At 42.6% G+C, this 27,922-nt stretch overlaps 1 protein-coding gene and 1 long non-coding RNA gene across 2 annotated transcripts in view; both read left to right on the forward strand.

The window, feature by feature from the left end:
• Window positions 1-27,922, forward strand: part of MTX2 (metaxin 2) — a 37,637-nt gene that overhangs the window by 7,193 nt on the left and 2,522 nt on the right. Inside the window, exons 2-9 of the mRNA XM_083413529.1 lie at window positions 8,303-8,350; window positions 9,413-9,459; window positions 18,593-18,665; window positions 21,940-22,016; window positions 25,026-25,118; window positions 25,511-25,549; window positions 25,902-26,027; window positions 27,682-27,758. Of these exons, the coding sequence (XP_083269655.1) occupies window positions 8,303-8,350; window positions 9,413-9,459; window positions 18,593-18,665; window positions 21,940-22,016; window positions 25,026-25,118; window positions 25,511-25,549; window positions 25,902-26,027; window positions 27,682-27,758 (580 nt within the window). The remainder of the gene's footprint in view (window positions 1-8,302; window positions 8,351-9,412; window positions 9,460-18,592; window positions 18,666-21,939; window positions 22,017-25,025; window positions 25,119-25,510; window positions 25,550-25,901; window positions 26,028-27,681; window positions 27,759-27,922) is intronic.
• Window positions 18,676-21,833, forward strand: LOC310665489. The gene is made up of 2 exons (XR_014505497.1): window positions 18,676-20,184; window positions 20,222-21,833. It is a non-coding gene; the product is annotated as an uncharacterized lncRNA (long non-coding RNA).

The raw sequence follows: 27,922 nt of genomic DNA on the forward strand, positions 1-27,922 counted from the left end.
GATATCACCACATAAACTTCAAACTGGTTTTAAGTGATATATAGGCCAGCCCTAACATGCATCATGATTCATGATGTATTACCAGGTTAAAAACTATGAAACCAATATCACAATGTGGGCCTCAAACTGGTTTTGTGTGGTATATCAATATATCGCCCAGCCCAAAGCCCGAGTTGCAGAATGAGCAACAGCACAGCATAGGAAGGCAAGTAGAATTGCAAGCCGGATTATAGCTTATAGAGTCAGGTATCCTCCCTAGATCTGTCCAAGAGGGCAACTGGCAGTATGCAGAGCACATCTTGAGCTGCATACTGGGCCATAATATCAGATACCTGACAGCAGCATATAAGCAAGTACAGTGGTAGCTTGGATCCTGAACGCCTTGGTACTTGAACATTTTGGCTCCTGAACGCCGCAAACCTGGAAGTGAGTGTTCTGGTTTGTGAATGTTCTTTGGAACTTGAACATCCGACAGGGCTTCCACAGCTTCCGATTGGCTGTAGAAGCTTCCTGCAGCCAATCCGAAGCTGTGCTTTGGTTTCCGACCATTTTGGAAGTCGAATGGACTTCCAAGGTACGACTGCACTCTGCTTTTGGAATTATGTTATCAGACGTATATTAACAAACTGGCATTTGGGTTTATGAGGAGAGGAAAAGAGCAAAGAAAACAAACTCATGTGAGCCAGTGGAATACTTGAACACTCATCTTGTCGAGTAGGCGACCAGGCTGTAACCCGTTATTTTCTTAAAAGGCCATGTGTTGGATCTAGAATTCACTCCTGTCAGTGAGAGCACCCCCAAGGGCAGTTGCATTCAGAGGATGCCCCTGCTAAAGGGATGGGAAGTTACTTTTTGCTAGTTTCCCCCTACCCCTGCAGCCCCCAGTGTCATAGAGGGTTGAGTGACTTTCAGGCCTTTGGTGGCACTGGGGGTTGCAGGTGGAGGGGGAACCTGCAAAAGTTGAATTGCCTCTGTCTGCCAGCTTGATTCCTCACCTGTTTCAAAAGCCTTCCCATTCTATCTGCAGAAGGTGAACTCAGGATCCTGTGCCATGTTTTTTCTTGTACAGTGGTACCTCAGGTTACAGATGCTTCAGGTTACAGACACTTCAGGTTACAGACTCCGCTAACCCAGAAATAGTACCTCGGGTTAAGAACTTTGCTTCAGGATGAGAACAGAAATCGTGTGGCGGCGCCAGCGGGAGGCCCCATTAGCTAAAGTGGTACCTCAGGTTAAGAACAGTTTCAGGTTAAGAATGGACCTCCGGAACAAATTAAGTACGTAACCAGAGCTACCACTGTACCATGATCCCAGTTGAGTTTTGGGCATGGGGTTGCATCCAGAGAACTGAGCAGAAGGGAAATTTCTGCTGCTTCCGTTGGCAAATGCTTGCACGAGAGGAACACTCTAATAGATGGGTTCTGTATTATGCTCTGCAAGCAGAAAAGCATTTTTGGGTTTTGTTGAGTGAAAAATGTAAAAAAAAAAATTGTTTGTGAAAGATGTACTTCCATGAACTTAAGTTCTCCTTTCTTATGTGTGAAGCTACCTTTGGATCCAAACTATGGATTTTAACTAGAATTTGTCATTGGGCTAGCAACTGATTTACTGTGCTATTCTGGGTAATTACTCAGAAGTAAAGTTCAGTGGCACTTACTCTCTCTAAGTGTGTATAGGATTGCAGCCTCAGTTGGGTTGAGGAAAGATGATAGATGTGTTCACCTACTTCTGAACCCAGGAATATTTATCATTTTTAAAATAAAGTGTGTATGTGGGGGGGGAGGGGTTTGCTACATTTTTAAGAGCCTTTGAATCTCCATCTCAATGAACTTGTTTTCGTGACCCTTTCTGGCGAAAGGTCTGAGTACATCTTGAAATTGATCGTTCCTTCATATAGGTATTTACGTTGGATGACGATGATGAGGCAGCTAATTCATAAAGGGATGTATTTGTGTATTCTTTATTGATCACTCCTAATGGATGAGAGTTCTTTTAAACTGTTGTTCCAAACTGACTGCAGGCTTATTGAAGTAATAAAGGCTAGTTTAAAATTATCAGCATTTTCATGTGCCTGTGAGGCAGTAGAAGTATGGTTTAAAATTAACTTTTCTATTTTTAAAGGATAGCAAACAGGTGGTAGATTTGCCTGTACATCTTTCTAGGAAACAGGTCATTTTTTAAAAAAATCTCCTGCAGAATCCATAGCCTTCCAGATGTTGTTGGACTCCAACCTCCAGCATTGTTAATTATTGTTATTATTATTATTATAAATTATCATCATCATTTATTTCTTTATTTCATAAAATTTACACACTGTTTGATTGAAAAACCCTTACAGTTGTTGCAGGTATGGCCATCTCTAATGGCCACAGGTGACGACAGTGGTGGTCTAGGAACATCTGGAGATGTTCCACAGGTTCCACATCCCTGCCAATGTAAGTCCTGCTGGTACAAGTTCCGCCTGCTGATCCAGCATGACCCCTGCTCAGTTGGGTTGTGAAAGTTATGCTGGGCGATCCCTGGCTGAGCCAGGATGAAGATGTATTGTTGGTATGGTCCAGGCTGACTGAGGACAGCCTAATATCCATCCATTCCAAACTCGCTCATCTTGACTGATTTTGGGTATGGATTGTGCTGTAAGTCTTCCTAGCTGATGCTGAGCTACACAAGCATATTGGCAAGGGAGCTACAGCAATGGCTTGCCTTGTTGAAAGGGTATGGGCGAACGTGATGCCAACGATCAATACCAAGACGAAGGTTTACCAGGCTTGTGCGTTGAGCATGTTGCCCTAAGTGAGTTGTGGGCAACTTACAACCGCCAGGAGCGACGCCTCAATGCCTTCCACGTGCACTGTGTCTGGATGATTTGGGGCATCATATGTCAGGACAAAGATGTGCTCTCCCAAGCTCACATTCCCACAATGTCCACGCTGGCTCGGTCATGTCCGCAGAATGGAAGATGGCAGGTTCCCCAAGGATGTGCTCTATGGGGAGTTGCCTTCAGGCACCAGGCCTGTTGGCAGACCAACCCGACACTATGTCTACGGATGAGACATGGAGGCTGGCAACATCAGCCCTGCCATGTGGGAATTCCTTGCAGACAACTGCAATGCTTCGAGACAGACAATCTAAGTTGCGTTCCCATAGCAGTGACCAGAGGAGGAATGACTGGTGGGAGGAGTGTGGCGTTCATACGGCGCCCCCGGTTGTCTCACAGACTATTGACCCGTACGCCACTAAACCACTGCCACCAACCAGATTCCCCCTGGTAAAATCACTTCAGTCTCAGTCAGCTTCTCAATTAATAAAGAAGAGTGTATTTTATTTCAGACACAAACAAAACTTTTACGACATTCCAAACATTGTTGCTCTTTACTTTCTTAGTCTTATTTTCCTCTCTCTATCTCTTCTACCTCCCCACACTCAAGAACCCACTGGCCTAACTATCTCTTTATTACCAGCTGCCTTTCCCAACCCACTAAATCCAACCAACTTCCCACCCACAACTCCCAACTAACTCCTCCTCGAACTCTTCCCAGAACTGGTTTTATAGTCCCACTGACTCCACCCCTCTGGGTCCTGACTGGGCAACCTGGTTAACTATTTCCCCTCTCATATCTGTTAACGTCACAAGGAGTGCAGAGAGAAGGAACGCCATGGTGCATCTGCAGCAGCACAACCAGATGCCGTCATCTGCCCCAGCTGCAACAAAACATGTCTCCCCTATATTGGTCTCTACAGCCACAGCAGGTGCTGTAACTCTCCAAAGGTTTGATTTCACCCGACAAACGTGCACTCCTCCATTGTCTCCTGAGACTGATGGATGACAACCTAGACTTCCTAGCTGTGGAGAAAGATCACACAGATCAGTCCATAAAGTTCTCCTCTCTCCTGTGAATAAGGCATTGATATATTTTGCTAGCAAAGGACTTCTTTTCTTTCAAGTCTTAATTTCTACTAGCTAGGATGGCCGGAGGTCAAACTTTCATGTGTTGTCCACCTTCATGCTGCAAAGCAGGCAATCTGTATGGGCAAAATAACAAGAATATCGTGCTTGCATCAGGTATGCATGTTTGGGGAAAATAGACATGTTTTTGTGTTGGAAACAGGAAAAGGAAGGACCTTGGTGAAATGCTGCAAAGCTTACAGGGCTGCTGAGGTGTCTCTATGGAAATCTACATTCAATCTTTACATTTGCGAATAAAACCAAATACTACAAAATGCTCTAAGTCTCCAGTCTTCCAAAGGAATCCATATCCAAGCCAGCACTACTTCTGAAGCTTCTCATTGCTTAGAGCAATGAGCATCATTGCAAGTCATTCTTGATGCTTCCCCCTTCAAACTAAAACCAGTTTTCATTTCTTGAGTCATCAGCCATGTGCTTGGCTTTCACCCTTCCCCTGCCTTCCCCTGGCATTAGTGTGATTTAGTCGAGATGGGCAAATAACAGCTAAAGACCGAAAGAATCTAGTTGCTGAAGGATAAACTTGGTTTGACTTCATTATTAGACAAATGATAAGTTTGTGTGGACTTATTATAACATTAATCAACCTGATGGATTGGAAATATGACAGAACTGAAGCAGCGTGTAATATTAGTGCCTATTATTCTACAAATTATGCCTTCACCTATTGTTCGCAAGGCAAGAGTCATGCTGTATATTAAAAAATGTTGTGTGCACATTTTCCCCTCTCTTGTTAAGATACCTCCCACCTCTTCACAGTTCTCATTGTTTTTCTTGCTCTCGCTAATTTGGAGGCTATTGCCTTAAATCCAAAGATCAGAAAAAGCATGAGTAATACTGGTGAGCTGTCCTTCGTTTAAAATGAATGGATTGCTTTTATTTGGGTTTATAGCCAACCCCCCATTCCAGAAGCTCAGAATGGGCAACAAAAGCAACCCGCTCCCAGAAGAAAAATAATAATGGAATTCGCTGAAGTTTCTCTATGCTTCTTCTGTTTAATCCTGACCCTCAGAGGCTATTCTAAAAACCGGCCATGAAAATCTTCTGAATGCATTAATACTTCCATCAGCTTTATGGACTGGCAACTCAGTTATGCTGTCTATTTGTATGGGTGGAATCTAGAGTGGTCCTTAAGGGAGCTGGGCATGTTTAGCCTGGAGAAGAGGAGGTTAAGGGGTGATATGATAGCCATGTTCAAATATATAAAAGGATGTCATATAGAGGAGGGAGAAAGGTTGTTTTCTGCTGCTCCAGAGAAGCGGACACGGAGCAATGGATCCAAACTACAAGAAAGAAGATTCCACCTAAACATTAGGAAGAACTTCCTGACAGTAAGAGCTGTTTGACAGTGGAATTTGCTGCCAAGGAGTGTGGTGGAGTCTCCTTCTTTGGAGGTCTTTAAGCAGAGGCTTGACAACCATATGTCAGGAGTGCTCTGATGGTGTTTCCTGCTTGGCAGGGGGTTGGACTCGATGGCCCTTGTGGTCTCTTCCAACTCTATGATTCTATGATTCAGTTCATGGTGAAAACAGGGATCCTGTAGAGGCTTCCCAAGGAAGGGGGAAGGAAAAGATTTCAGTTGATTTTCCCTTCCATGACTCCCATGCTGTTCAGAAGGATCCCCCAACCTCTCCTCTTTCAAGGGGCACAGGAATTGTTTATATTATTATTAACTGTACTTATTAAAAACAAGCTTCTAAAACTATTTTTTCCTGTTCAGTACTCCGTAGAAATCTTTATACAATACATTTGTGTTGCCTCTCTCATCTCCAGAATTTATTTCTCCAGGGTGCAAGCTTTGGTGTTAAAGTAATAAATGTTGTAACGAAAGAAAGTTTCGCTATAACACTTGGATATGATTAGTTTTTTTTTTCCAGGCGCATAGAGTTACAGATGTGTGTGAATGTATTTAATATTAAAGGTCAGGTTGCATTTGCGATACTAGATGCTTTACGGTCCCGTCCAACTTTTCTGAAAAGACAGGTTAGTATATTGCAAAAAATTATACACTAGAGTGGTTTTGTTAGTATTCTGGTTTCTGGATCATGTAGAGAGTAATGTTTCTGACTGCAGCAAAAGCATTAGTTGTGGTGATTAAGTTGAGCCAATCATTTAAAGTTTATTTTATATGTGAAAATGATTTGTATCCTGTGTATCCAGCTAAGTGATATCTAAAGCAGCTAAATTGAACAATATCTTAATTTTTACTCATAGACAACGCATATGAATGCGGATTAGTTCAGTGTGCAATTTGGGCACTCAGGCCACCATGCCTTTTAACCACACACTGCAAAGTGTACGGCGGCTGGCAATGCTAGCATATCAGTACTGCTGATCAGTTGTTCAGTGATATGCATTCGTATGGTGCATGATGAATTGGTGAGACGCAGATTCTCAAGAGTAAAGACAATTTATACTCCCTTGTTTCCCCTTTTAATATAGCATAGCGAAGAAATGTTGTACGTAACTGCTTTTCACGGTGGGTTCTAAAAAGGCATCTTTCCCCGCTCCCACAGTTTTCATTGGTTAAGTCATTTCATTATAATTTTATCTTTAAGTCGCCTTTCTGCACACACACACACACACAAACAAACAAACAAACAATAAACAAACAACGTGCCAAAAGTGGCTTACCAGAAAGAGAACAGCAACACATCTCAAAATCAACAATCGGAGGAGCAATTTCATCATAACAGGAATAATGAGACAGCAACTTAATAGGAAATATATCAACAGTATACATTACACATCCTGGCAACAGCAGAAACAACAAGGGAGCTTGACAGTTTTAGTTTGGTCCTGTAAATGCATCTCCTATGATGTTCCTCCCACATATATTTCATGTGAATCTTATCTTTATGAATGGCTCCATATGTGTTTAGCTTTCCAGACAACTTTTTAAAGTAAAGCTGGTTTAAAAAAACAGCAAAGCAAAGCACACACTAAACTTTTCTTCCACTCCCAAATTCTCAGTTGTTCTTCAAACGTTATTTTCCTCCTGCTTCACTTGAAAGGTGAGAGCCTGTTAAAAATATTTTGGCACCTTCTTCAGAAGGTGTACTCCCTTGCGCATGAATGCATCCTCCTTCAGCATATTCTTCAGTTTCTTTAACACTTGATGGTGTTTCATTCAAAACCTAAGTGTGTATTTTGACGCTTCCTCCCCTTCCCTTCATCCTTTTCTCAACCATGTCAATATCAATTTGATTAACTCTTCTAAAACATGTCATCTTCGGCAGTAACCTGTTTGCCATTTTATCTAGGCTTCATCTTTATATTATCTGGGTTTTAATTTTGCAGCGCTAGTTTGCCAGGCCTTTTCCACTTCATGGAGGTCGAAACTGAATTTGGCTTAAATGCATCTAACTTTTGCAGGGTTGTTGTTGTTGTTGTTTTTAAATGCAAATGGCATCAACTGGGTGGGGAGCTGGTAACTGACAGGGTCAGAGAAGGGTGGAATCTTAACCATTTTGTCCTGCTGGCATATTGGAAGTCAATCCCTCTTCTGAAGCTGTTTTCAGAAAGGAGAATAAAGGGGTTAGGGCAATTGGATGTAGATGGGCTTACCTCTAGTGGGAGGGTAGAGAAGCTCATGAGCACATGTTGTCGTGATTGGTAGGTATTTTGTGGTTTTGCTATTTTATATTGTTTTGATTGATTTATTGTGTTTAACATACTTGTAGTAGTCAGTATCCAGCTAAACAAGTGCAAGGATTTCTGCTTGCGAAAGGCAACTTTCCCTCTCCTCTTCCCTGCCCCACACCTTTCCAAATCTGCTCTGGATGATTGGGGGAATCCCCAAAACTGGTTGAGGATAGGGAGGAGAAGTTCTGTGGTGCAGATGGAAACCCTTGTACTAACAGATCTTTTTAGCTGGATACCACCCATTGTATCTTTCTTCTTCTGTTCACTGCTTGGGCCCCAAAGTGGTATATAAATATATTATAACAGTAACGTACTCTAATGGTTTGGCAGATGTGCGATTTGATGTGTATCGTATAATGGGCATGTTATGGTGGTTATATTGGAAAATGTTTGTTAAGGTGCAGATCTTGACTCCTCACCTGTCTAGGACAGGGTTTCCCAGACTTGGGTCTCCTGCTGTTTTTGGACTACAACTCCCATCATCCCTAGCTAGCAGGACCAGTGGTCAGGGATGATGGGAATTGTAGTCTCAAAACGTCTGGAGGGCCGAGGTTGAGGAAGCCTGATCTAAACAGAGAGGGTTCTGGTGTTTTTTGTTTTTGTTTTTAATAATAAAAACCTCTAATGACTAATGCTCATTTTGGCTTTTTAAAATTCTGAATGAATCCAATTGTTTTCTTTCTCCTTCTGCAGCTGCAGAACCTTGGCCTCAGAATGCAGCATTGTATCAGCCGCTGAAAGGTGAGTACTTTATTTTTTGCACTTAACGGGGGGGGGGGGGGAGGAGCTTCATTAAATATGCAGCGATGTAATTAACTGGAGCCTGGCGGGTGCGAAGGGGTGGGTGGGTAAGTGGGGAGAAAGAACCTTGTTAAAACAAGCATCCTTTGTGGTGGTCGTCCGGCCATAGGTTTTTGCTAAACTTGTACCTGCCAATATAAGCCAGCTATTCGTGGCCTTATAAGGTCCTTGGTTTATTATTGACTCATTATATTGGCTGCTGTAGGCAGTGTAAAATGATGTGGTTTGCAGGCCCAGTTGGCAGATTTACTGCGCCAATAGCTGAGGCAGCAGATTTTTGAAGTCTTGTGGTAAAGTGGGCTCCCGGTAAAAAGGAACTGTTAAAATGTATAGGCTAGGATGGTTCAGGCTCCCTTTAGCAGCTCTTCATATATCATCAGATCACATTATGGCCCCCATTTGGGGCTCAGCAGCCTGCTACAGTTGTCAGAAGACTGCAAAGTAATGAAGACTAATAGGTAGCAGCCCTAGTCTTCTAAGCATGGGATTTTTATTGCTGTGTACTTGTCATCTTTCTTTTGTGTGACAGACCTAGACACAGTGTGCAATATTAACTGCAAGCTGGTTTTTATATATATATATAAATATAGATTTCTGTTTGCTTTTACTTTTTAGCAAGAGGAATTATGAAGTTGTTTGTTTTTATTTCTATTAGGAAATGAATAATTGCCCGTTTATTTTATTTTTTAAAAAGAAAAAGCCCAAGGCATGCACACACACACAAACTTACACACACACACACACACGCATATCGGTTAGGGATTTTAACTGTTGGGACCATACGATAAATTGCAGGGCAGAGCTAAAGGAAATATTTCTGAGACCACAGGCTTCCTAAAGCTACATTAATGTAATGGGGCATGTGATTCGTGTTAAATCAGTTTGTCTCCTTATGTTTGTACACCATTTATTTTTGCACCCCCAAATGATCTGCAATTATCCATTGGGGAAGGAGTCATTATTTCCAATAATTGTCCTGCACTTTATTTATTTATTTTACAGACGAACAAGTTTTGCTTTCTGATAATGCTGCTTGTCTTGCTGTTCAGGTAAAAGCATCGTTCTACTTTTCTACTTGGCACGTGTTAATGTATCCGAGAACAACTGGCCCCATCCACTGAACATTTCATTAATGCATGCCCTACTGAAATGAAAAGGACTTTTGCACCGTTGTGTTGTACAGTGGTACCTCAGGTTACATATGCTTCAGGTTACAGACTCCGCCAACCCAGAAATAGTGCTTCAGGTTAAGAACTTTGCTTCAGGATGAGAACAGAAATTGTGCTCCGGCGGCGCGGCAGCAGCAGGAGGCCCCCATTAGCTAAAGTGGTGCTTCAGGTTAAGAACGGTTTCAGGTTAAGAATGGACCTCCAGAAGTACTTAACCTGAGGTAGCACTGTATTGTGTTCCCGTTGGATGTACACAGGCAATGCTCTTTTCTTTCTGGAGGCATAGCAAAAATGTGAAGCAAAATTTTTTATCGCACTTCAGCTGCGTCTAGACAACGTGGTAAGCCACAAACCAGGGCTTACTGTGAAAGAGTAGCATGCCAATACATGCTTCCGAATTGTTCCCACTGTGATTGTGTAGCATGAGTAGAAATAACAAACCACGAGCCTTGGCGTTCCGTGAGGTCCGAACCAGCCCTTGTGGTTTGTTTCTCTCTAAGCGTGCTATGACCCGGAAGCCAAGAACAAACCTTGGATTCAGATTGCGGTTTCTTTGAAAAGAAATGTCACAATCACTGTGCATCGCATTAAGTCCTGGCTCATGGTTTGCTGCTTCCTCTTGCATTAGGGGAGGAACGCGCTGATGGATGATTGGGTAGCATGAACTCAGATGCCATTCTGTCATGGCAAGCCATGGTTTAGGGCTCCTCACGGCATCCAAACGGGACCGCTGTCCCCACCTTAGGCGTTGTCAGTGACATTTGGGCCAATAATCCATGACAAGACGTACTTTTTGAGAGAGGAGCAGCAGGACACAAGGTAGCAAGCAGCAATATTGTCCCTAACACAGGATGAGCTCATGTATTTTATCCAGAACCGTACGAGTACAGCATTAGATGTCTTGCAATCTGCACTGACTCAAAGCAGGGCCTTAAGTGTAGCTGCCCCTCATAGACTCATAGAATTGTAGAGTTGGAAGGGACCCTAAGGATCATCGGGTCCAGGGGTCAGCAATCTTTTTCAGCCGTGGGCTAGTCCATCGTTCCTCAGACCGTGTGGTGGGCCGGACTATATTTTTTGGGGGGAAGTGAACAAATTCCCATGCCCCACAAATAACCCAGAGATGCATTTTAAATAAAAGCACACATTCTACTCATGTAAAAACACGCTGATTCCCGGACCGTCTGCGGGCTGGATTGAGAAGGCGATTGGGCTGCATCTGGCCCGCAGGCCTTAGGTTGCCTACCCCTGATCTAGTCCAACCGTCTGCAATGCAGGAATCCTTTGCCCAACCTTGTTCTGAGGAACATTTCTGCCAAAATACAACAGGCACCCACTAACCCCAGCCTTCCTAGCTGGATAAATAGGTCTCTGCTATGAGTGCCTGTTTACTATTGGTGTGTGTTTTTTTAAATCTGCTGCTATTTTGCATATAGTTTTAAACTATTTTTAGCTGTTTTTATTGCCCTCTGTCCATTGCTTTGGGATGTGTGTGCAAGGAGATAAATAGACAATAATCTATCCATATACAGTGGTACCTCGGGTTAATTACTGAATTCGTTCCAGAGGTCCGTACTTAACCTGAAACTGTTCTTAACCTGAAGCACCACTTTAGCTAATGGGGCCTCCTGCTGCTGCCGGAGCACGATTTCTGTTATCATCCTGAAGCAAAGTTCTTAACCCGAGGTATTATTTCTGGGTTAGCGGAGTCTGTAACCTGAAGCGTATGTAACCTGAAGTATATGTAACCCGAGGTACCACTGTACACCCCCCCTTCCATATCTGTAGGCTTCCCACTGATGTCATTTGTATATTTATCCTCTGCTATATTTTATAGCTGACTCCCCCCCCCCCCAAGTTCATGCTTTTGCAGTCAGAGGAGTATTTGTATACAAAATTAAACCCTTATACTCTGTAAAAGTTTATATGCAAGAACTAGCAGCCTCTGGTGCCTTATTCAGAATTAAAATTGGGTAGGATGCCCAGTTTTTCCATAAGCATTTGCTGAAGAAGTGGTTTGGATTAGCATTGCATGCAAACTGAGCCAAAGTCAAAGTGAAAAAGGATATTTTATGTGCCATAGAGGGAAGATACAAACTTAATACTACTTGGAATTGTACTACAGTCGTACCTTGGTTGACGAACGCCTTGCGACTTGAACGTTTTGGCTCCCGAACACTGCAAACGCAGAAGTGAGTGTTCTGGTTTGCGAACGTTCTTTGGAACTCGAATGTCCAATGCGGCTTTTGCAGCTTTCACGGCTTCCGATTGGCTGCAGGAGCTTCAGTCAATTGGCTGCAGCCAATCGGAAGCCTTGCCTTGGCTTCCGAACATTTTGGAATTTGAACGGAATTCCGGAACGGATTCCATTTGACTTCCGAGGTAGCACTGTACTTGGAATTTGAAACAAACAGATGTGAACCACCCTGAAACCTCTGTGTATAGGGTGGTGTATAAATTCAATAAATAATAATAGTAGTAATGTCTTCAGAGCTGAACAGCGCTGTTAAAAAGGTGTTTTGTTTTCTCTTTTCTCATTTATAAATGGGGGGGAGTGATGTAACTGTTTGCAGTGTTGCAGTGTTGAAAAAACAAAGTTCATAATCGTTGTGAAATGTTTCAATGTTCTGTATTAAAATGACACTCTTAAAACGTAAGCAAACTACGTGAAATGTAAAAAAGACCAAAAACCGAGGGTGATAGCGAGCCTTAGTCATACTCAGGAGTAGACTTCATGAAGTCAATGGACTTGAAAGTCTATTTATTGATTTTAATAGGTCCACTCACTGGACATTGATCTAGGGCAATTAAATAAGAACTAAGTGAGATTTACAGCACAATCCTATACATGACTACTCAGAAGTAAGTCCCACAGAGGCAGGAATCCTAGGCACATGTACTTGGGAATATGACCTACTGTGTCTGAACGGGAGTTACTTCTGAGTAAACATGTACAGGATTGTGCTTATCAGAAGGCATACAAAGATGTAAAGGTTTATTAAAAGTAATACATAACAATAAAGCCCAAAATGTAAAAAGTCACATTCAGAGAAATGTTTGAAAAAAGCAAGAAATTTACATGTTAGTAAAACTATGCTGCAATCTTTTTAAAAAGTGTTTTTCAACTTTTAATTCAAAAAGGGGTGTTAGATGGGGGAAGTGAATAAAGTACATAAATAATACTAATTTTGATGGGTGACACTGATCACAAGCACCCCCAATTATGGGGTCCAATTGTCGTTAATAATATTGATTTCCACTAATGTGGAAAGTGCTGTTATTTTGATAAGCGAATATTAGTGTAATATATAATCATTTTAGCTAATCCTTGGATAAAGAAGTAGATTACACCATTAAAAGTTTTTAACCCTATATTATAGTTTTTGGAATACACATGTGTATATAGAGCAAGTGTTAATAATTACCTTCATCAGCATAATAATCTTTTTAAAACAAGGTCCCCCCTCCCGAAGGAGTATATTGTTTGATTATTTCCATTTTGTTGTTCTACACATGTCACTTAGATGATAAATTAACCATAATATATTAAAAGAACGTCTTTATCTTCAATATTCTTTGGTCTGACAGCTGATAGTAGCCATGACTATAAATATGATTTCAACAGATATCTGATTTTAAACTTTATGGAACAATTTTCTTTGATGTAAGGGGATGGTATCTGTTTTAAGAATCTGTATTAAGAATACACTGCTGATTCCTTTTAAAAAAAAAAAAACATACTTATTTTTCTAAATAATAATATTGCTCCAATCTGTTAAGGTTAGTTTACTAGCTATTTTTAAGCAATGACTAATGAAAATATCAGTCTGGTTATCTCTTTCTGATGTTCAGACTTGCATGTTGTGGTGGAGACAATGGTAATTATTATTTACTGAATTTATATACCAGCCTATACCCGGAGGTCTTAGGGCGGTTCACAGAACAAAACAATCCATTCTTCTTACATCTTGGTTAGATTGATGTGAAACTTAGTTGCGGTAAAAACGTAAAGGTAAAGGGACCCCTGAAGATTAGGTCCAGTCATGGCCAACTCTGGGGTTGCGGTGCTCATCTCACTCTATAGGCCGAGGGAGCAGACAGCTTCCGGGGGTCATGTGGCCAGCATGACTAAGCCGCTTCTGGCGAACCAGAGCAGCGCACGGAAACAGCGTTTACCTTCCCGCCGGAGGGGTACCTATTTATTTACTTGCACTTTGAGGTGCTTTCGAACTGCTAGGTTGGCAGGAGCAGGGACCGAGCAATGGGAGCTCACCCCGTCGCAGGGATTTGAACCGCCGACCTTCTGATCGGCAAGTCCTAGGCTCTGTGGTTTAACCCACAGCGCTACCCGCGTACCACCCATAATGTGGAATGTGTTTCTTGTGAAGCTGCTTGATATATGGCCAGGCCATACAAAAATTGCCAGGTGGTAAGGCACATTTCGCACCTGGCTATCAGCCACTTGTGATCAAGTTAAGATGCTTGGTCACTGGAATGGCTCCTGATGTCTCCTGGGTATCCATGGATCCCCAGCTAGGAGGGTCAGTTGTTTGGGATTCTGGGAGCTGTGGTCCAATAACATCTGGAGGCAGCTGGTTGGGAAGGTCATCATTTACAACAAGAGCCCCTTTTGGACATTTGGAAGCAGGGGGTTTCTGAAAGTATTTAGGAAGAGAGTGGCAGGCTTTGTCTCCCCACCCCTGGACACGTTTTGTCATACATCTGCAAGGCACCTATACAGTGGTACCTTGGGTTACATACACTTCAGGTTACAGACTCTGCTAACCCAGAAATAGTACCTCGGGTTAAGAACTTTGCTTCAGGATGAGAACAGAAATTGTGCTCCGGCGGCACGGCAGCAGCAGGAGGCCCCATTAGCTAAAGTTGTGCTTCAGGTTAAGAATAGTTTCAGGTTAAGAACAGACCTCCAGAACGAATTAAGTTCTTAGACTGAGGTACCACTGTATCTGCCAAACCTCCATTGAGGGACAATGGAGTGCGTCCCCGGGGGTGAAGTCAAACTGCTGTGTTAGCAGCACCGAAGTGACTTCCCTGGGGTGCAAGCCTGGGCAGTGTGTATGGATTTGAAGGGAGCAGTCTCTTATCAGGGGCTTCCTTATAGTGAGTCTCACCTAGCACAGGCAGTCACATCCCGCAGGCCTGGACAGAAGTCCCTTGTAGCCCCTTCTACCTGAGATAATTTGCAACTGGCAGTGCAGCAAATAGAGATGTTTCTGTGTACAGTGGTACCTCCGGTTATGAACTTAATTTGTTCCGGAGGTCCGTTCTTAAGCCGAAACCGCTCATAACATGAGGCACGCTTTTGCTAATGGTGCCTCCCACTTCTGTGCTGCTGGCGCGCGACTTCCGCTCACATCCCGGGGCAAAGTTCGCAACAAGGGGCATCTATTTCCAGGTCAGCAGAGCTCGTAACCCGCAGCATTCGCAAGGAGGATGGTACGTAACATGAGGTTCCACTGTATGTCACCCTGCCACTAGCCAGCTGAGAGGCCCTCCTAACCAGCTGTGTATGTCACCTGCCATCCCAGTCCTCTCAGATGTGGGCCATAACGTTACTAAGTCATTGCAACAGGATGGCATGGGCACTAGCCAATAGGAGACCATGATATTAGCACAACCGTATTCTATGCAGTGTTCCAAACTGCATTGTTTCCCAGAGTAGGAATGGATCCCTCTGTTCCCCTGAAACAGAAACATGATTGAGGAAAATGTTGCCGTGTAAGAGGGAGTCTCAGGACGCATTTGAAGGTCAGCAGCTTGCTTTTTGTTAACAATGAAAATGAAGACTGTTTTATATATTACTATGCAGAAAAAAGCCAACTCTGCAGGCAACCTGGTCTTGATTTTACTGATTTGTGACTTGTAACGTGAATTTATAATTTCAACTTTGTGACCTGAAACTGTGCTTGTTGCTCTTCACTAGGGAGAGAGAGAGAGAGAGAGAGAGAGAGAAGGAGAGAGGGTCTGAACAGTATAATGAAAGCCTGACAATCTATTCTTTAACCAGAATAATAGCTGGAATTCTTCATGATTAGAAATACAGTATCAACATAATCGATTTAACAACATTACATTGTAGCTGAAAATAGACTGAAATCCCTAGCCAGGCATCCACTGTGTCTGAGCGAAACATCTTTCATATGGTTCTAAGATGAAATTACCCCTGAATGAATAGCATCTTCATTTATCTTCAAAACCTCCTCTGTGTTACCAGTGAGGCTACCCTTCTCACATTCTGCAGCAGGAATTACATTATACCATTATAGCAGCATTCCAGTGCAGTGTAAAATAGATTGTTTTGGAAAATGAACCTGGCTTTGCAATAAATTACATTTACAGGTACAAAGGAATTTGTTACTTTGTTTAAAGTAGTCACAAATACAATTAAACTCTTAATTTATGTTAAACTACAAATGTGGCTATTACCATAACTGGATTAGGAATATAATCTGTCACTCCAAGTACGATACTGAACAGTTTTCATTTATAATTGCAGACAGACTTTTCACTTTACAGGGTCTGCTACTGCTTGATAGGAAAGCTGGAATATTTCGTACATTTGTCCAGGGCTTTTTTTTTTTTTTTAATTTTCAGACACGCTTTTCCACCCCAGATAAATTGGAGAATAATCCCTCAATTGTCATTACCCAGCTTCCCCTTTGTTGTGCTTTTCATGGAGGAGAACAAGAGGAAAAAGCAAATCACGCTGGCATTTTCTGGAGCTGCGTTTAAAATATTACTCATTGTGATTTAGCTTGAATCTGTTTCAATATATTTGTAAGATCAATAGTGTGCAGCTTAAAGAAACAAAAAAACAGCTTGGGACATGGGCGTCCCATGTACCCTTTTTCCTTTAGGGTAAAGGTAAAGGGACCACTGACCATTAGGTCCAGTTGTGGCCGACTCTGGGGTTGCGGCACTCATCTCGCTTTATTGACCGAGGGAGCCGGCGTACAGCTTCCGGGTCATTCGGCCAGCAGGACTAAGGCGCTTCTGGCGAACCAGAGCAGCGCACGGAAACACCTTTTCCTTCCCGCCGGAGCGGTACCTATTTATCTACTTGCACTTTGACTTGCTTTCGAACTGCTAGGTTGGCAGGAGCAGGGACCGAGCAACGGGAGCTCACCCCATCGCGAGGATTCGAACCGCCGACCTTCTGATCGGCAAGTCCTAGGTTCTGTCGTTTAACCCACAGTGCCACCCGCGTCCCTCCTTTAGGGTAGTGATGGCCAAACTCTGCCCTCCCTCCAGCTGTTTTGGGACTACAATTCCCACCATCCCTGACCACTGGTCCTGTTAGCTAGGGATGATGGGAGCTGTAGTCCAAAAACAGCTGGAGGGCCGAGTTTGGCCACCACTGCTTTAGGGACACATTCTCTCCTATCATTGCCCAACCCATGTCTGAATGTTTTTGGAGATCCTTATGCTTTACTACTGTGCATGAATCTGTGGACCAGGGCACAAAGGGTGTGTTAGCCAAAGTACTTCCACCTTTCTCTTCATTTGTGTCTCCCTAACGCAGGCGGCGCTGTGGGTTAAACCACAGAGCCTAGGACTTGCTGATCAGAAGGTCGGTGGTTCGAATCCCCGTGATAGGGTGAGCTCCCATTGCTCAATCCCTGCTCCTGCCAACCTAGCAGTTCAAAAGCACGTCAAAGTGCAAGTAGATAAATAGGTACCGCTCTGGCGGGAAGGTAAATGGCCTTTCCGTGCGCTGCTCTGGTTCGCCAGAAGTGGCTTAGTCATCCTGGCCACATGAGTCCCTTTACCTTTACCTTTAATTTTCTATTGTGGCAAAAGAGCCCTCTGGGATTTGATCCACACGGCGCAACCTAGACAGGACTTCGCTTCAGATGTGGCTAGAAGAGGCCAAACAGATGTCTCACAGTCCAGGGTTCCCCAATCCACAGTTTCAGATCTTAATGATTCTAATCCATTTGTAGAGCCAGGATTTAGCCTTTAGGCAGCTCAGCTGACTAATGTTAGGGGACACAGGTGTATGTCACCTTCCTATTCTATAGGCTGAGCATTCTTCATGCCTGACCACTGCTGTTGGTGGTGGGGAAAGAGCACATTTCTCTGTGCTTCATAATTTTAAATGCATAGTGGGCTGCCCTTTAGTTTGTGGGTAGAGTTGGATGGGGGGGGGGGGGGAATCACCATTGTTTGCAAATAGATTTAAGCCTGGAAGGATAGCTAAAAGCAGCAGTGTTTGCACTGGTTGTGTTCTCATTCATTCATTTTAAAGCTGCAGGAATCATTACTTCTGAACCAGAAAATAAAACAAAGTATGAAACAATAAGTGAAAGACAGTAAGCAAAAACACACTTCATGTAAAATGTTTCTCATTTTCAGTATGGTATAGAGAAAGGGAATATAATTGTCGCCAACAATTTATTTGCATGCTGCTCCTCCGGATTATGCTCAAAGCCGATGACCAAAACAGTATATACAAGTGTTAAAAAAGAGCTTAAGTATGTAAAATATATTTCATTATATCGAAATCCCTACTTGCAAGCTAGCAGAAGCGTAATAATTACAAAATTTCCTAAACATATGAAAATGAGAACAGTCGCCGATATCTGCATTTGGCTAACAAATTTATTCACAAATTCATCCAAATCACTAAGGTATCAGCAATAAAAAAATGCATTAATTTTGAAGCGTTACAATTTAAACCAGTTAAATTTACTCAAAGGCCATTAAAACCGCAGGTTGTCTTGGTTATGCAAAAGTAATTGAATAAAGAATACAGACCATCTTTGATACTAACGTATTCGCTGTAACAGCAACTAGAGTAGTAAAAACGGGGATTTTGATGTGCAAAATGTTGGAACCTTATACAGACAAGTCCCATATTTACCTGCTTTGGCAACCAGCTTTTAGAAAAACCTATATTGTAGGTTAAAACTCCTGACAATTTTAATTTTTTTTTAATTTTGCCTTCAGATCACCAGTGCAATCTTTTCATTTGCTCTGCTTTTATTTCCAGGCCTTTTTGCAAATGTGCAACCTGCCAGTCCAGGTGGTTTGTAGGGCAAATGCTGAATATATGTCCCCATCTGGTAAGTGCAACACTCATTTACATTACACCTGTGGTTGGAAACTATGGCAACAGTATCTCATCACGCAGACCATGAATGCATGTGAGCTTGCATCTTGTTCTGCTGGAAAGGAATGAAAATAATGTGTTTCTACCTTTTTATTTGCTTGCATTATAACAGTAGGTTTAGGGCCAAGGCAGACAGTTCCATGTGTTTAAGTACCAAATGATTCAAATCATTGTGAATGGGGTTGCGAGAGTTTGATTTTTAAATTCAAAAGGAGCCTGTGGAGAGCTAGATATTGGAAAAACTTAGAAGGCGCCTCTCTGACAAACCAGTACAAGAAGTTATGGCAGCTAGAATTTGATGAAAAACAGGCCAGCCTTTGAAGCTGGCTTGGGAATTGACATGCATGGACCCTTTTGTGGTGGTTTGGTGCAGTTTTATTACATTCATGGCTCCAAATTACTGCAAAGGACTTCACTCTTCCTACCTGCTTTTCTGACTTGTCTAAATATCATTTGCTTCATCCTTCATAGACAACCAGAGCTTTGACAACTGATTGGAAATTGACCCTGTTTCCGGACGCAGGCTTCATCTCTTGTAGAGGGCGATATAATGATAAAAAATAATTTATAGAGGGAGGACCCATGTGTGATATTGTTTATTATCAGAAAGGAGTTTCCCATATTGCTGGAGTTTTATTACAGAGCTAGGAGCATGGAAGTGCCCAGCCCGAAGCAAACATAGTTGCACACTTGTGTGCATCGATTGTAGTAAACCAGCTATGCCAACTGCAACGTCTGAGTTGGGTCTTTATCAGTTGAGTTGATTAGAAGTATTGTAAGAGTGGACTCGATGAAACAGTGTGCCCAACCCCCTAAATTTATCACCTGGGGGTTTCCTTTCCTTAGGACCTGAAATCAAGAGGGGAGTCTCTGTTGCTAAACAGACTTAACTCAGTAATGTTTATTCATTTCAGTGGGTCTACTCTGAGTAAAAATTACTTGAATTATCACCTTTTGGCTGTGAAAGCCTCTTCCCTTTTATGGGATTCTGTTCCTGAGGGTTTCATGGTTGGCTCTGCTTTCGTTCTGTCCATCTGTTAAGAGCCTTCTGAGAGCACTGAAACGCTGACTCCTGCCGCAGAAACACCAAAAGACCATTCTTTATATAGTAGCTTTGTGGAAGTAAAGTCTGGATCGATAAAACCATTGAGAGGTCTGTAAGCTCAAAAAGACCCAGCATTCTTTTTGCAATGCATGCCATAGTGCAGATGCATCGATTCTTGTGACTGCTACTTTGAACCTGAGTAAAGCTCTATAGACATCTAGATAGTATTAACTATTCAGGGGCTGTGTTTGCATGTCATGCAAAATCATATTTTCAAGTTGGTTTGTTTCAAGCAAGCCACAGTTTAACGTTAGCTACAGTGTTTCTGCTGGGACTGAAAGACAAACTGTAGCTAAGCAAAACCAGAAACCAAAAGCTTACTAACTCCTCTGCCTGGAAGGAGCGGGGGGAGCAGACAAGTCCAAGAGTTGCCTGGGTTCATTCATGTTGCACCAAATGAGGAGTGGGGAACATCAATAGCACTGGACTCCAATTCCCATGAGCCCTAGCCAGCAAGTCTAGTGGTTAGGGATGATGGGAGTTGTGGTCTAGCATTGTTTGGAGGGCACGGCTACCCTTGGTTTAGTATGATGTGCAAGTGTGACAATTATGCCTTTAAAACATTAAATCTTCTTTCTTGGCAGCAATAAAAAAATAGAACAAGGAACAAAGTCCTTCACCAAATAGACTGATAACTGCAGGAGTGTCAGGATTACATACTATCTCAACCTCAGATATCTATGAAGTTCCTTTCGGTGCTCAGTTTTCTGCAGCTGAGCAGCACCAAAAGTTGTACATGAAACTAAAGCCAAGCCCTTGTTGGTACAGGAAGGCCATTTCTGTTTTACAGCTCTCACAGCCAGACCAGGGTTCGAATCCTCCCTCAGCCATGAAGCTCAGTGGGTCACCTTGGGCCAGTCACCATCTCTTCACCAGCCTACCTCTCAGGGCTGTTGTGAGGCTGAAATGTGGAGGAGAAGCATGTACACCACCTTGAGATCCTTGGAAGATAAAGGTGGCCTATAAATGCAAAAAACAAAATTTAAAAGTATATAATACACACACCTAACGGGTGTAGTTCGCCTGATTAAGTGGTGATACCTTGACAAAACTGACACACAACACTATTCAAGGCTAGAATATTCAATTTAACCTGCAAGTAGGAGTTAACGTATGAGCAGCAGATAATATTATAAATAAAGGAAGATTAGAGACAAAAATGGGTGGAATATCAGAATACGTAGAAGATCAAGGTTGGCATTGAATGCCATGGAGAGATGGATTTGGAAGTCTTAAGGAAAGATAAGTGATGGACAATGTATGAAGTATGTATAAAACTTGTAAAAAAATGCATAAATAATAATTTTTAAAAACTGGCACACATTGTTAAAGCTGACCAAGTGTAGAATCTACTTCAGTGGACATTTCACTTCCACGCTTGCAGCAGATATGACATAGGTGTCCTAGCAGTCTTTGATCAATTGTTACTCTACTGAGTCTAATCGGTTTTGAAATGCCTTGAAGAATACACTGACAACTAGTTGACGGAGTCGAAGGGTGGCAGTCAGTTGTCACTGCAGGCTTACAGCACAAAAATGAGGCAGATATATTGGAAGATGGGCAGCTCTCTGGTTCAATTGTGTTCTATATCTGAAGACTCTTTTAAGGTGCGCTGTAGCAAACACCCCCCACATTTCTCTGCTGTGATATTGGCACTTAACCAGAAGTAAGCATGGTAAACTTTTGCAGGGAGGTACCCATCTACTTCTTGTGTAAGTGGCTGAGGGTGTTCAGTCCAGAGTTCCTTGATTCTGCTTATCGGGTATGCAGAGGGTCAGGGTGGGCTGTGCAGATCACAGAACGATTGCGATGGAGAGCATCTCATTGCAAAAGGACGCAAAGGGATTCAGATATCCAACACGGATCCACATGTTTTAATTGCTTCCAAGCGTTTGCGTTTCACAGGGCTTTGTATTTAGGATGGGATCAACAATCACTGCATGGAACAAATGCCAGAAGTATCATTTCCATACTAGCTATGAAGGCGCAGAAGTTTTGGCACACACCCCCCCCCCCTTAACATGGCATTTGTTGAACTCTTGCTGATTTCATCTAGCAACCTCTCAGATTTAATTAGATCAATGAGTTAAAAGTGTGCTGTTTTTTCTTCTTTCACTCGCAGGGAAAGTGCCCTTTATTCACGTAGGAAATCAAGTTGTTTCTGAACTTGGCCCCATTGTCCAGTTTGTAAAAGCCAAGGTAAGGTGCATATACGAAACCTATTTTTTCTTCAGCAAATTCTTGTTTTAGCAGTTGGGCTAATTAAGTTTGTGTTGATAAAATTATCCTGAGAACCAGAGCTCTAGAAGACAGGATAGCATCATTTATTTTGCATAGTAAGGCTTCTTCTAATGGCTCATAACAAAAATAATTTATTAACAAGCTTTGGGAAAGGTTCCAGTTTAGCAGAGAGAGGAGAGGAAAGGAGAGAGAGCCTTCCAGGTTCACATCTGCAGAAGGATATTTTTGTAGATGTTCATTTAAACTTTTTAACTCTTGAGGGCAAGATTTCACTCCTCTGTCATGTCCCTTATTCTTTTCTCATCAGCTGAGTAAATCTGATGCCCTTCTAATCCAGGACAGAATCTTTTCTTGGTGTGAAATATTGCCTGTGCGAGAGAGACAGAGACAGGGAGAGATTGTATGTATGTGTGTGTGTGTATGAATATAAAATAGGTAACATGAAATGCTTTTGTTTTTGTCCTTTCTGTGGACCAGAGGGGCATGGATATATCATTCACGTGTGCACCTGTATTTTTCTGAGCGTTTCCTTCTCAGAAAGAGGTGCCCACAGGTGGTACAGCTTCAGGCATGCTTTGTTGTTTAGTCGTTCAGTTGTGTCCGACTCTTCATGAACCCATGGACCAGAGCACGCCAGGCACTCCTGTCTTCCACTGCTTCCCGCAGTTTGGTCAGACTCATGCTGGTAGTTTCGAGAACACTATCCAACCATCTTGTCCTCTGTCGTCCCCTTCTCCTTGTGCCTTCCATCTTTCCCAATATCAGGGTCTTTTCCAGGGAGTCTTCTCTTCTCATGAGGTGGCCAAAGGATTCAGGATTCAGCTTCAGGATCTGTCCTTCCAGTGAGCACTCAGGGCTGATTTTCTTCAGAATGGATAGGTTTGATCTTCTTGCACTCCATGGGACTCTCAAGAGTCTCCCCAGGCATGCTTAGAGGAAGCTGATCACTTGGACTCATCCCAGTCTTTCTCCAGACCCGTTCACGGCACTGAAACCATCTTGGTTAACCCTGGTTAATAACATTAGTTAGGGCAGGTATCCGAGGAGTGTCACCCTGTTCGTTCTCCTTGAGCTCTTGGAGCCTGCTGATACTGTGGAGAGAGAGAGAGAAGGGGTTGGGGGTACCATGTTTCAGTGACTCTTCTTCTACTTCCATTTCCAGAAAGTCATTATGGGGGACTGCTGTTTGGCACCATGGAAGTTGTCCTGGGGTGTCCTACAGAGTTCCACCTTGTCCCGAATGCTATTTAACATCTGTATCCTGGTTTCTTACCTATGGTCCATTGATCCCTAGAGGGTCCACGGATGGGCATCAGGGGTCTGTGAGCCAGATGCAAGAAACAATAAAATAAAATGTTTGATTTCCTTCCTGTTACTTTGAAGTGCTTTTATTTCAACCAATCACAGAGTCATTTAGTAGACGAGCATGTGTCTTTGATGTCTCCTGTCCTTTTTCTGGAGCCTTTTGGCTAATTCTGTCCCTGTGGCCAAATTTCATCATGGTTTATTCCAGTAGTTACTTGCCTGTCTTTTTAGTTGAGATACTATAAGCTGACAATTCTATATATAAAAAAACTTGAACGCTGCTGTTTTTATCAAAGGAATGTGTTGGAATGTTGTCTGAAGGGGAAAATTCCTTGAAGAATGCCTGTCTTCCTGTATGTGTCTGCACATATACCAGGTCTTCCACAGTCTCCACCTAAAAATATCATTTGGTTTAGGTGGGGTTTTAGCTCTTCCGCATATTTATTAATTATTCTTCCAACTATAACTGCATTCTGAAGCTCTCCCCCCCCCAAAAAAAATATTTTGCAAGGTATTCATCAGATAGCCTGGGTCTCTTCCAGTTCTGCAGTTATTTGAAGATGGAGGCCTTTGAAGTTCCAGTAGCCCTTCTGATCCTGCGCTCTTGTCTAGAAGATTGCTGCATGTGGGTTCCTGCCATTTTGGCAGGCCTGGAACTTGCACTTACGCCTTGGCTTCCACACACTAGTTCTTACGGAACAGAGATTCACTTTGTTTGAATCTTAAAATTCCACGTAATCAATGTTCACGTTGATTCCTGCTTTCTTTCTTTAGCCCTGTGGATCAATGCCGGTGCGTTTTTATAAGGCATCTGCATCATCATAATTTACTTAGGTTTATTTACAAGGAGGCTGTGGTATTTAGAAAGGCTACTTGGCTTGAAAGCAGAAGCAAAACAGGCGGAGAGTTGGAAATCCTGCATACTGGTGTACCTTGCGCTTTTCAGCTTTCAAATATTGCATTTCAAACTATAGGATCCAACATTGCACTAGCAGATGTGACAGGGTTTCATTTCGCTTCCCTCTTGTCTTCAACCTCAACTCCCCAACTCCCTGGATCAGATTTTTGGGGTGCATGGGGTTTTCAAGGTGGGTGGAGGGAGATGGGAAGACCCCTTTGAGCAAGCAGGACACAATAATTGAGTATTGCCCAGTACTTTTTGTAAATATATAAGATTTATTATAGAGCTGTATATATACAGTTGTACCTTGGATCCTGAACGCCTTGCAAGTCAAACGCCTTGGCTCCCGAATGCTGCAAACCCAGAAGTGAGTGTTCCGGTTTGCAAACATTCTTTGGAACCTGAACGTCCAGCGTGGCTTCTGATTGGCTACAGGAGCTTCCTGCAGCCAATTGGAAGCCGTGCCTTGGTTTCCAAACGTTTTGGAAGTTGAACGAACTTCCGGAACAGATTCCGTTCGACTTCCAAGGCACCACTGTATTAGGAACATTGCAGTATTCATTTCATTTTTCTGTGAAACTTCAGTTGCCTTTATGATCTACAAAGCAGCATTTTAACGTGTAATGTTGCAATGCACAGAGCTTTTGGAGTGAGCCAGAGCCCTCGACTTGAGTGGGCTTTGGAAAGGACCCAAACGGATCGTTTTCCCTGCCCTTCCTTTTCTCACCCCCCTCTTTTCTCTCTCTCTCTCCTTGCCTAAGGGCCATTCACTTAGTGATGGGTTGGATGAAGTCCAAAAAGCTGAGATGAAAGCCTACATGGAATTAGTCAATAATATGCTTTTGACAGCAGAGGTATGGCAAAACACTAGTAATTTGTCAGTCTTGTGAAATGAATGATATTGGGGATTGGAGGGTGGGGGGAAATAGAATGCTGTTTTCTTTGTGATGCTGCAAGCGAGTTCCTACCTACTTTATTTTTTAATAAAACACAAGGGTGGGCTTACGGTTCCAGCTAGGTTCAAAAAGCAGCACGCCGCTAATTTACATATTGCAATCTCAATTCCGTTTTCTCTGTCAAATGGGATTTTGTGCCTGCTCCATGACAGAACTGGCAACCACCTTTCTGTGTTCTAAATATGATTATTAATGGCTTGCTTGGTAGGGAGGGAAGACAAAGCTGCAAGGAATAAGCTGTCTGTGTAACCTTACATGTTATGAAATTTTAGTATTCCTTGGTTTCCTAGCTGTATCTTCAGTGGTGTGATGATGCTACAGTCCAGGAGGTGAGTGATTCTGCAACATTTATCTTAATTAAATTTTAATGAGAAAACACTTTTGCTCACAATTGCAAGTCCCTACTCATAAATGAAACATAGAGGTTTATACCACTAATGATACCATATTTTTTTCACTTTAATTTTGCTTGCATACACATTTTGGGGGGAGCTCTATGTCATTACTGGATACACTGGTTTCAAAGTGAAAATGTTTTTAATATAATTTTAAAAGCTTTTTTTTTTTAGCTGCAAGTTATAAATAATTGCATAAAATGGTGTATGAAAGCAGTGTCCTGGCAATAAAAGCCACAGCATCTTTTTTTCTTTGTAAAAGTGACATTTCTTTTCCACTTTAAAGATTACCCATCCAAGATATGGATCTCCTTATCCTTGGCCCTTGAATCGTATTCTGGCCTATCAGAAACAATGGGAGGTCCGACGTAAAATGAAAGCTATTGGCTGGGGCAGCAAGTCGCTTGATCAGGTCAGTCGGTCCTGTGCCAAACCTGAATGGGTCATATAGTAATGAAATATTTAAAAACAAGGCTTCAAGGACGTGCTGGTTTCTTAGTACATGTGCACACATGTGCACACACATACACATATGTAATCCATAGTCTTAGAGCAGTTGCCACATGATTAAATAAATTTTGTCAATAAATCGTATGAGTTTCAGGCTGCAACCCTAAACAGAATTCTTGCAAAATAAGCCGGATTTGAGCACAGTGGGTCTTAACCTCTGAGAGACCTGCATTAGCTCCCAGTACATTTCCTAGCACAATTCAAAGTGTTGGTGCTGACCTTTAAAGCCCTAAACGGCCTCGGTCCAGTATACCTGAAGGAGAGTCTCCACCCCCATCGTTCAGCCCAGACACTGAGGTCCAGCTCTGAGGGCCTTCTGGCGGTTCCCTCGCTGCGAGGTTACAGGGAACCAGGCAGAGGGCCTTCTCGGTAGTGGCACCTGCCCTGTGGAACGCCCTCCCACCAGATGTGAAGGAAATAAACAACTATCTGACTTTTAGAAGACATCTGAAGCCAGCCCTGTTTAGGGAAGTTTTTAATGTTTGATATTTTATTGTGGGTTTTTTTTCTGTTGGGAGTTGCCCAGAGTGGCTGGGGAAACCCAGCCAGATGGACGGGGTATAAATAAATAATTATTATTATGAATTATAATAATTTATTAAGCATGCGTAGGATTGTGCTGCTTGGTCAGCTGATTTACATCTGCATGTATATGAAATGGTTGGGTTGAATCCAGAGGAGCTTCCTCTTCCAGATCCGTCCTAATTATTCTCAAGAAGGAAGCTTCTTCTGTGCTAGCAAAAAGAAAAAAGAACAGAAAGGCCACTCATTGAGGTCCCATCCGCACCATGTGTTGAAAGCACATTTGAAGCACATGGCTTCTCCCAAAGAATCCTGCAAAGGAAATGGCCTTGTCCATGGGGATTCCCATGGTGATGTCCTCAGTATCCTCCCCACGGCGTGTTTCAGCTGAATTAGGAATTTTGCCTGTTTCCCCTATTTTAATAATTAAAAGCCGTCTAAAGAGCTAGCATAAAAATGTGGTTGGAGACAGAGCTGCTCATGAAGTTCTTCAGTGTGTGCAACCGGGATCTTTTCTTTCTGGTGGCAGAAGTTGATCAACTGCTGCTCCCCTCCGGACTGAAGAGGTTCGGAGAGGGGAGGGCATCAAAAGTAGAACTGGAAAGTCCCAATGTGCAGAGATGTGACCCTGTGCATCTTGGTTAAAGACTAGCTACAGCTATAGAAACGTGCCAATTGTATTACTCGTTCCTGTTCGTTCTATTGTTTCTTTGGTTTGGTTTTTTTTTTTTATTTTACAAAAGCAGTGTATGCTGAGAAATCCCCAAGAGCTGCTTCATGTTGCACATGCAGTGTTTGTACAAGAATAAAAAGCGATTCCCTTCCCCGAACCACGTTGGGCACCAAAACGAATCTCTGCATACCTGAAGCTGTTTTGCATTTCAGCTTCCACCTGCAACACTTTTCTATTTGAAGTCCAAATTACTCCGGTATCTACAATCTGTTCTAAACACGCAGCTAGTTTTGTATGGTCCTGTAGCCACCTGGCAAAAAAACAAACACATTCTGCTTTCTGTTTATGTTTTCCTTTTTAGGTGCTAGAAGATGTAGATCAGTGTTGCCAAGCCCTTTCTCAAAGGCTTGGAACGCAGCAGTATTTCTTCAATAAGAAGTAAGTTGCTTTCATATTTATATTAAGGAGTTTTTATTCGTTGGCGGTTGTGGAGGGCTTATTGAGCCTAGGAAGGCAATCCCTCTCCCCTCCCAAAAAACCCTGCACCTCCTTTCCCAAATGAATGGGTGTGGGGAGTCTGTTCTGCCACGTCCTCCCCATCT

Source organism: Podarcis tiliguerta (genome assembly GCF_965153285.1).
Source record: "Podarcis tiliguerta genome assembly, chromosome: 1".
In the NCBI taxonomy this organism is placed as follows: Eukaryota; Metazoa; Chordata; class Lepidosauria; order Squamata; family Lacertidae; genus Podarcis; species Podarcis tiliguerta.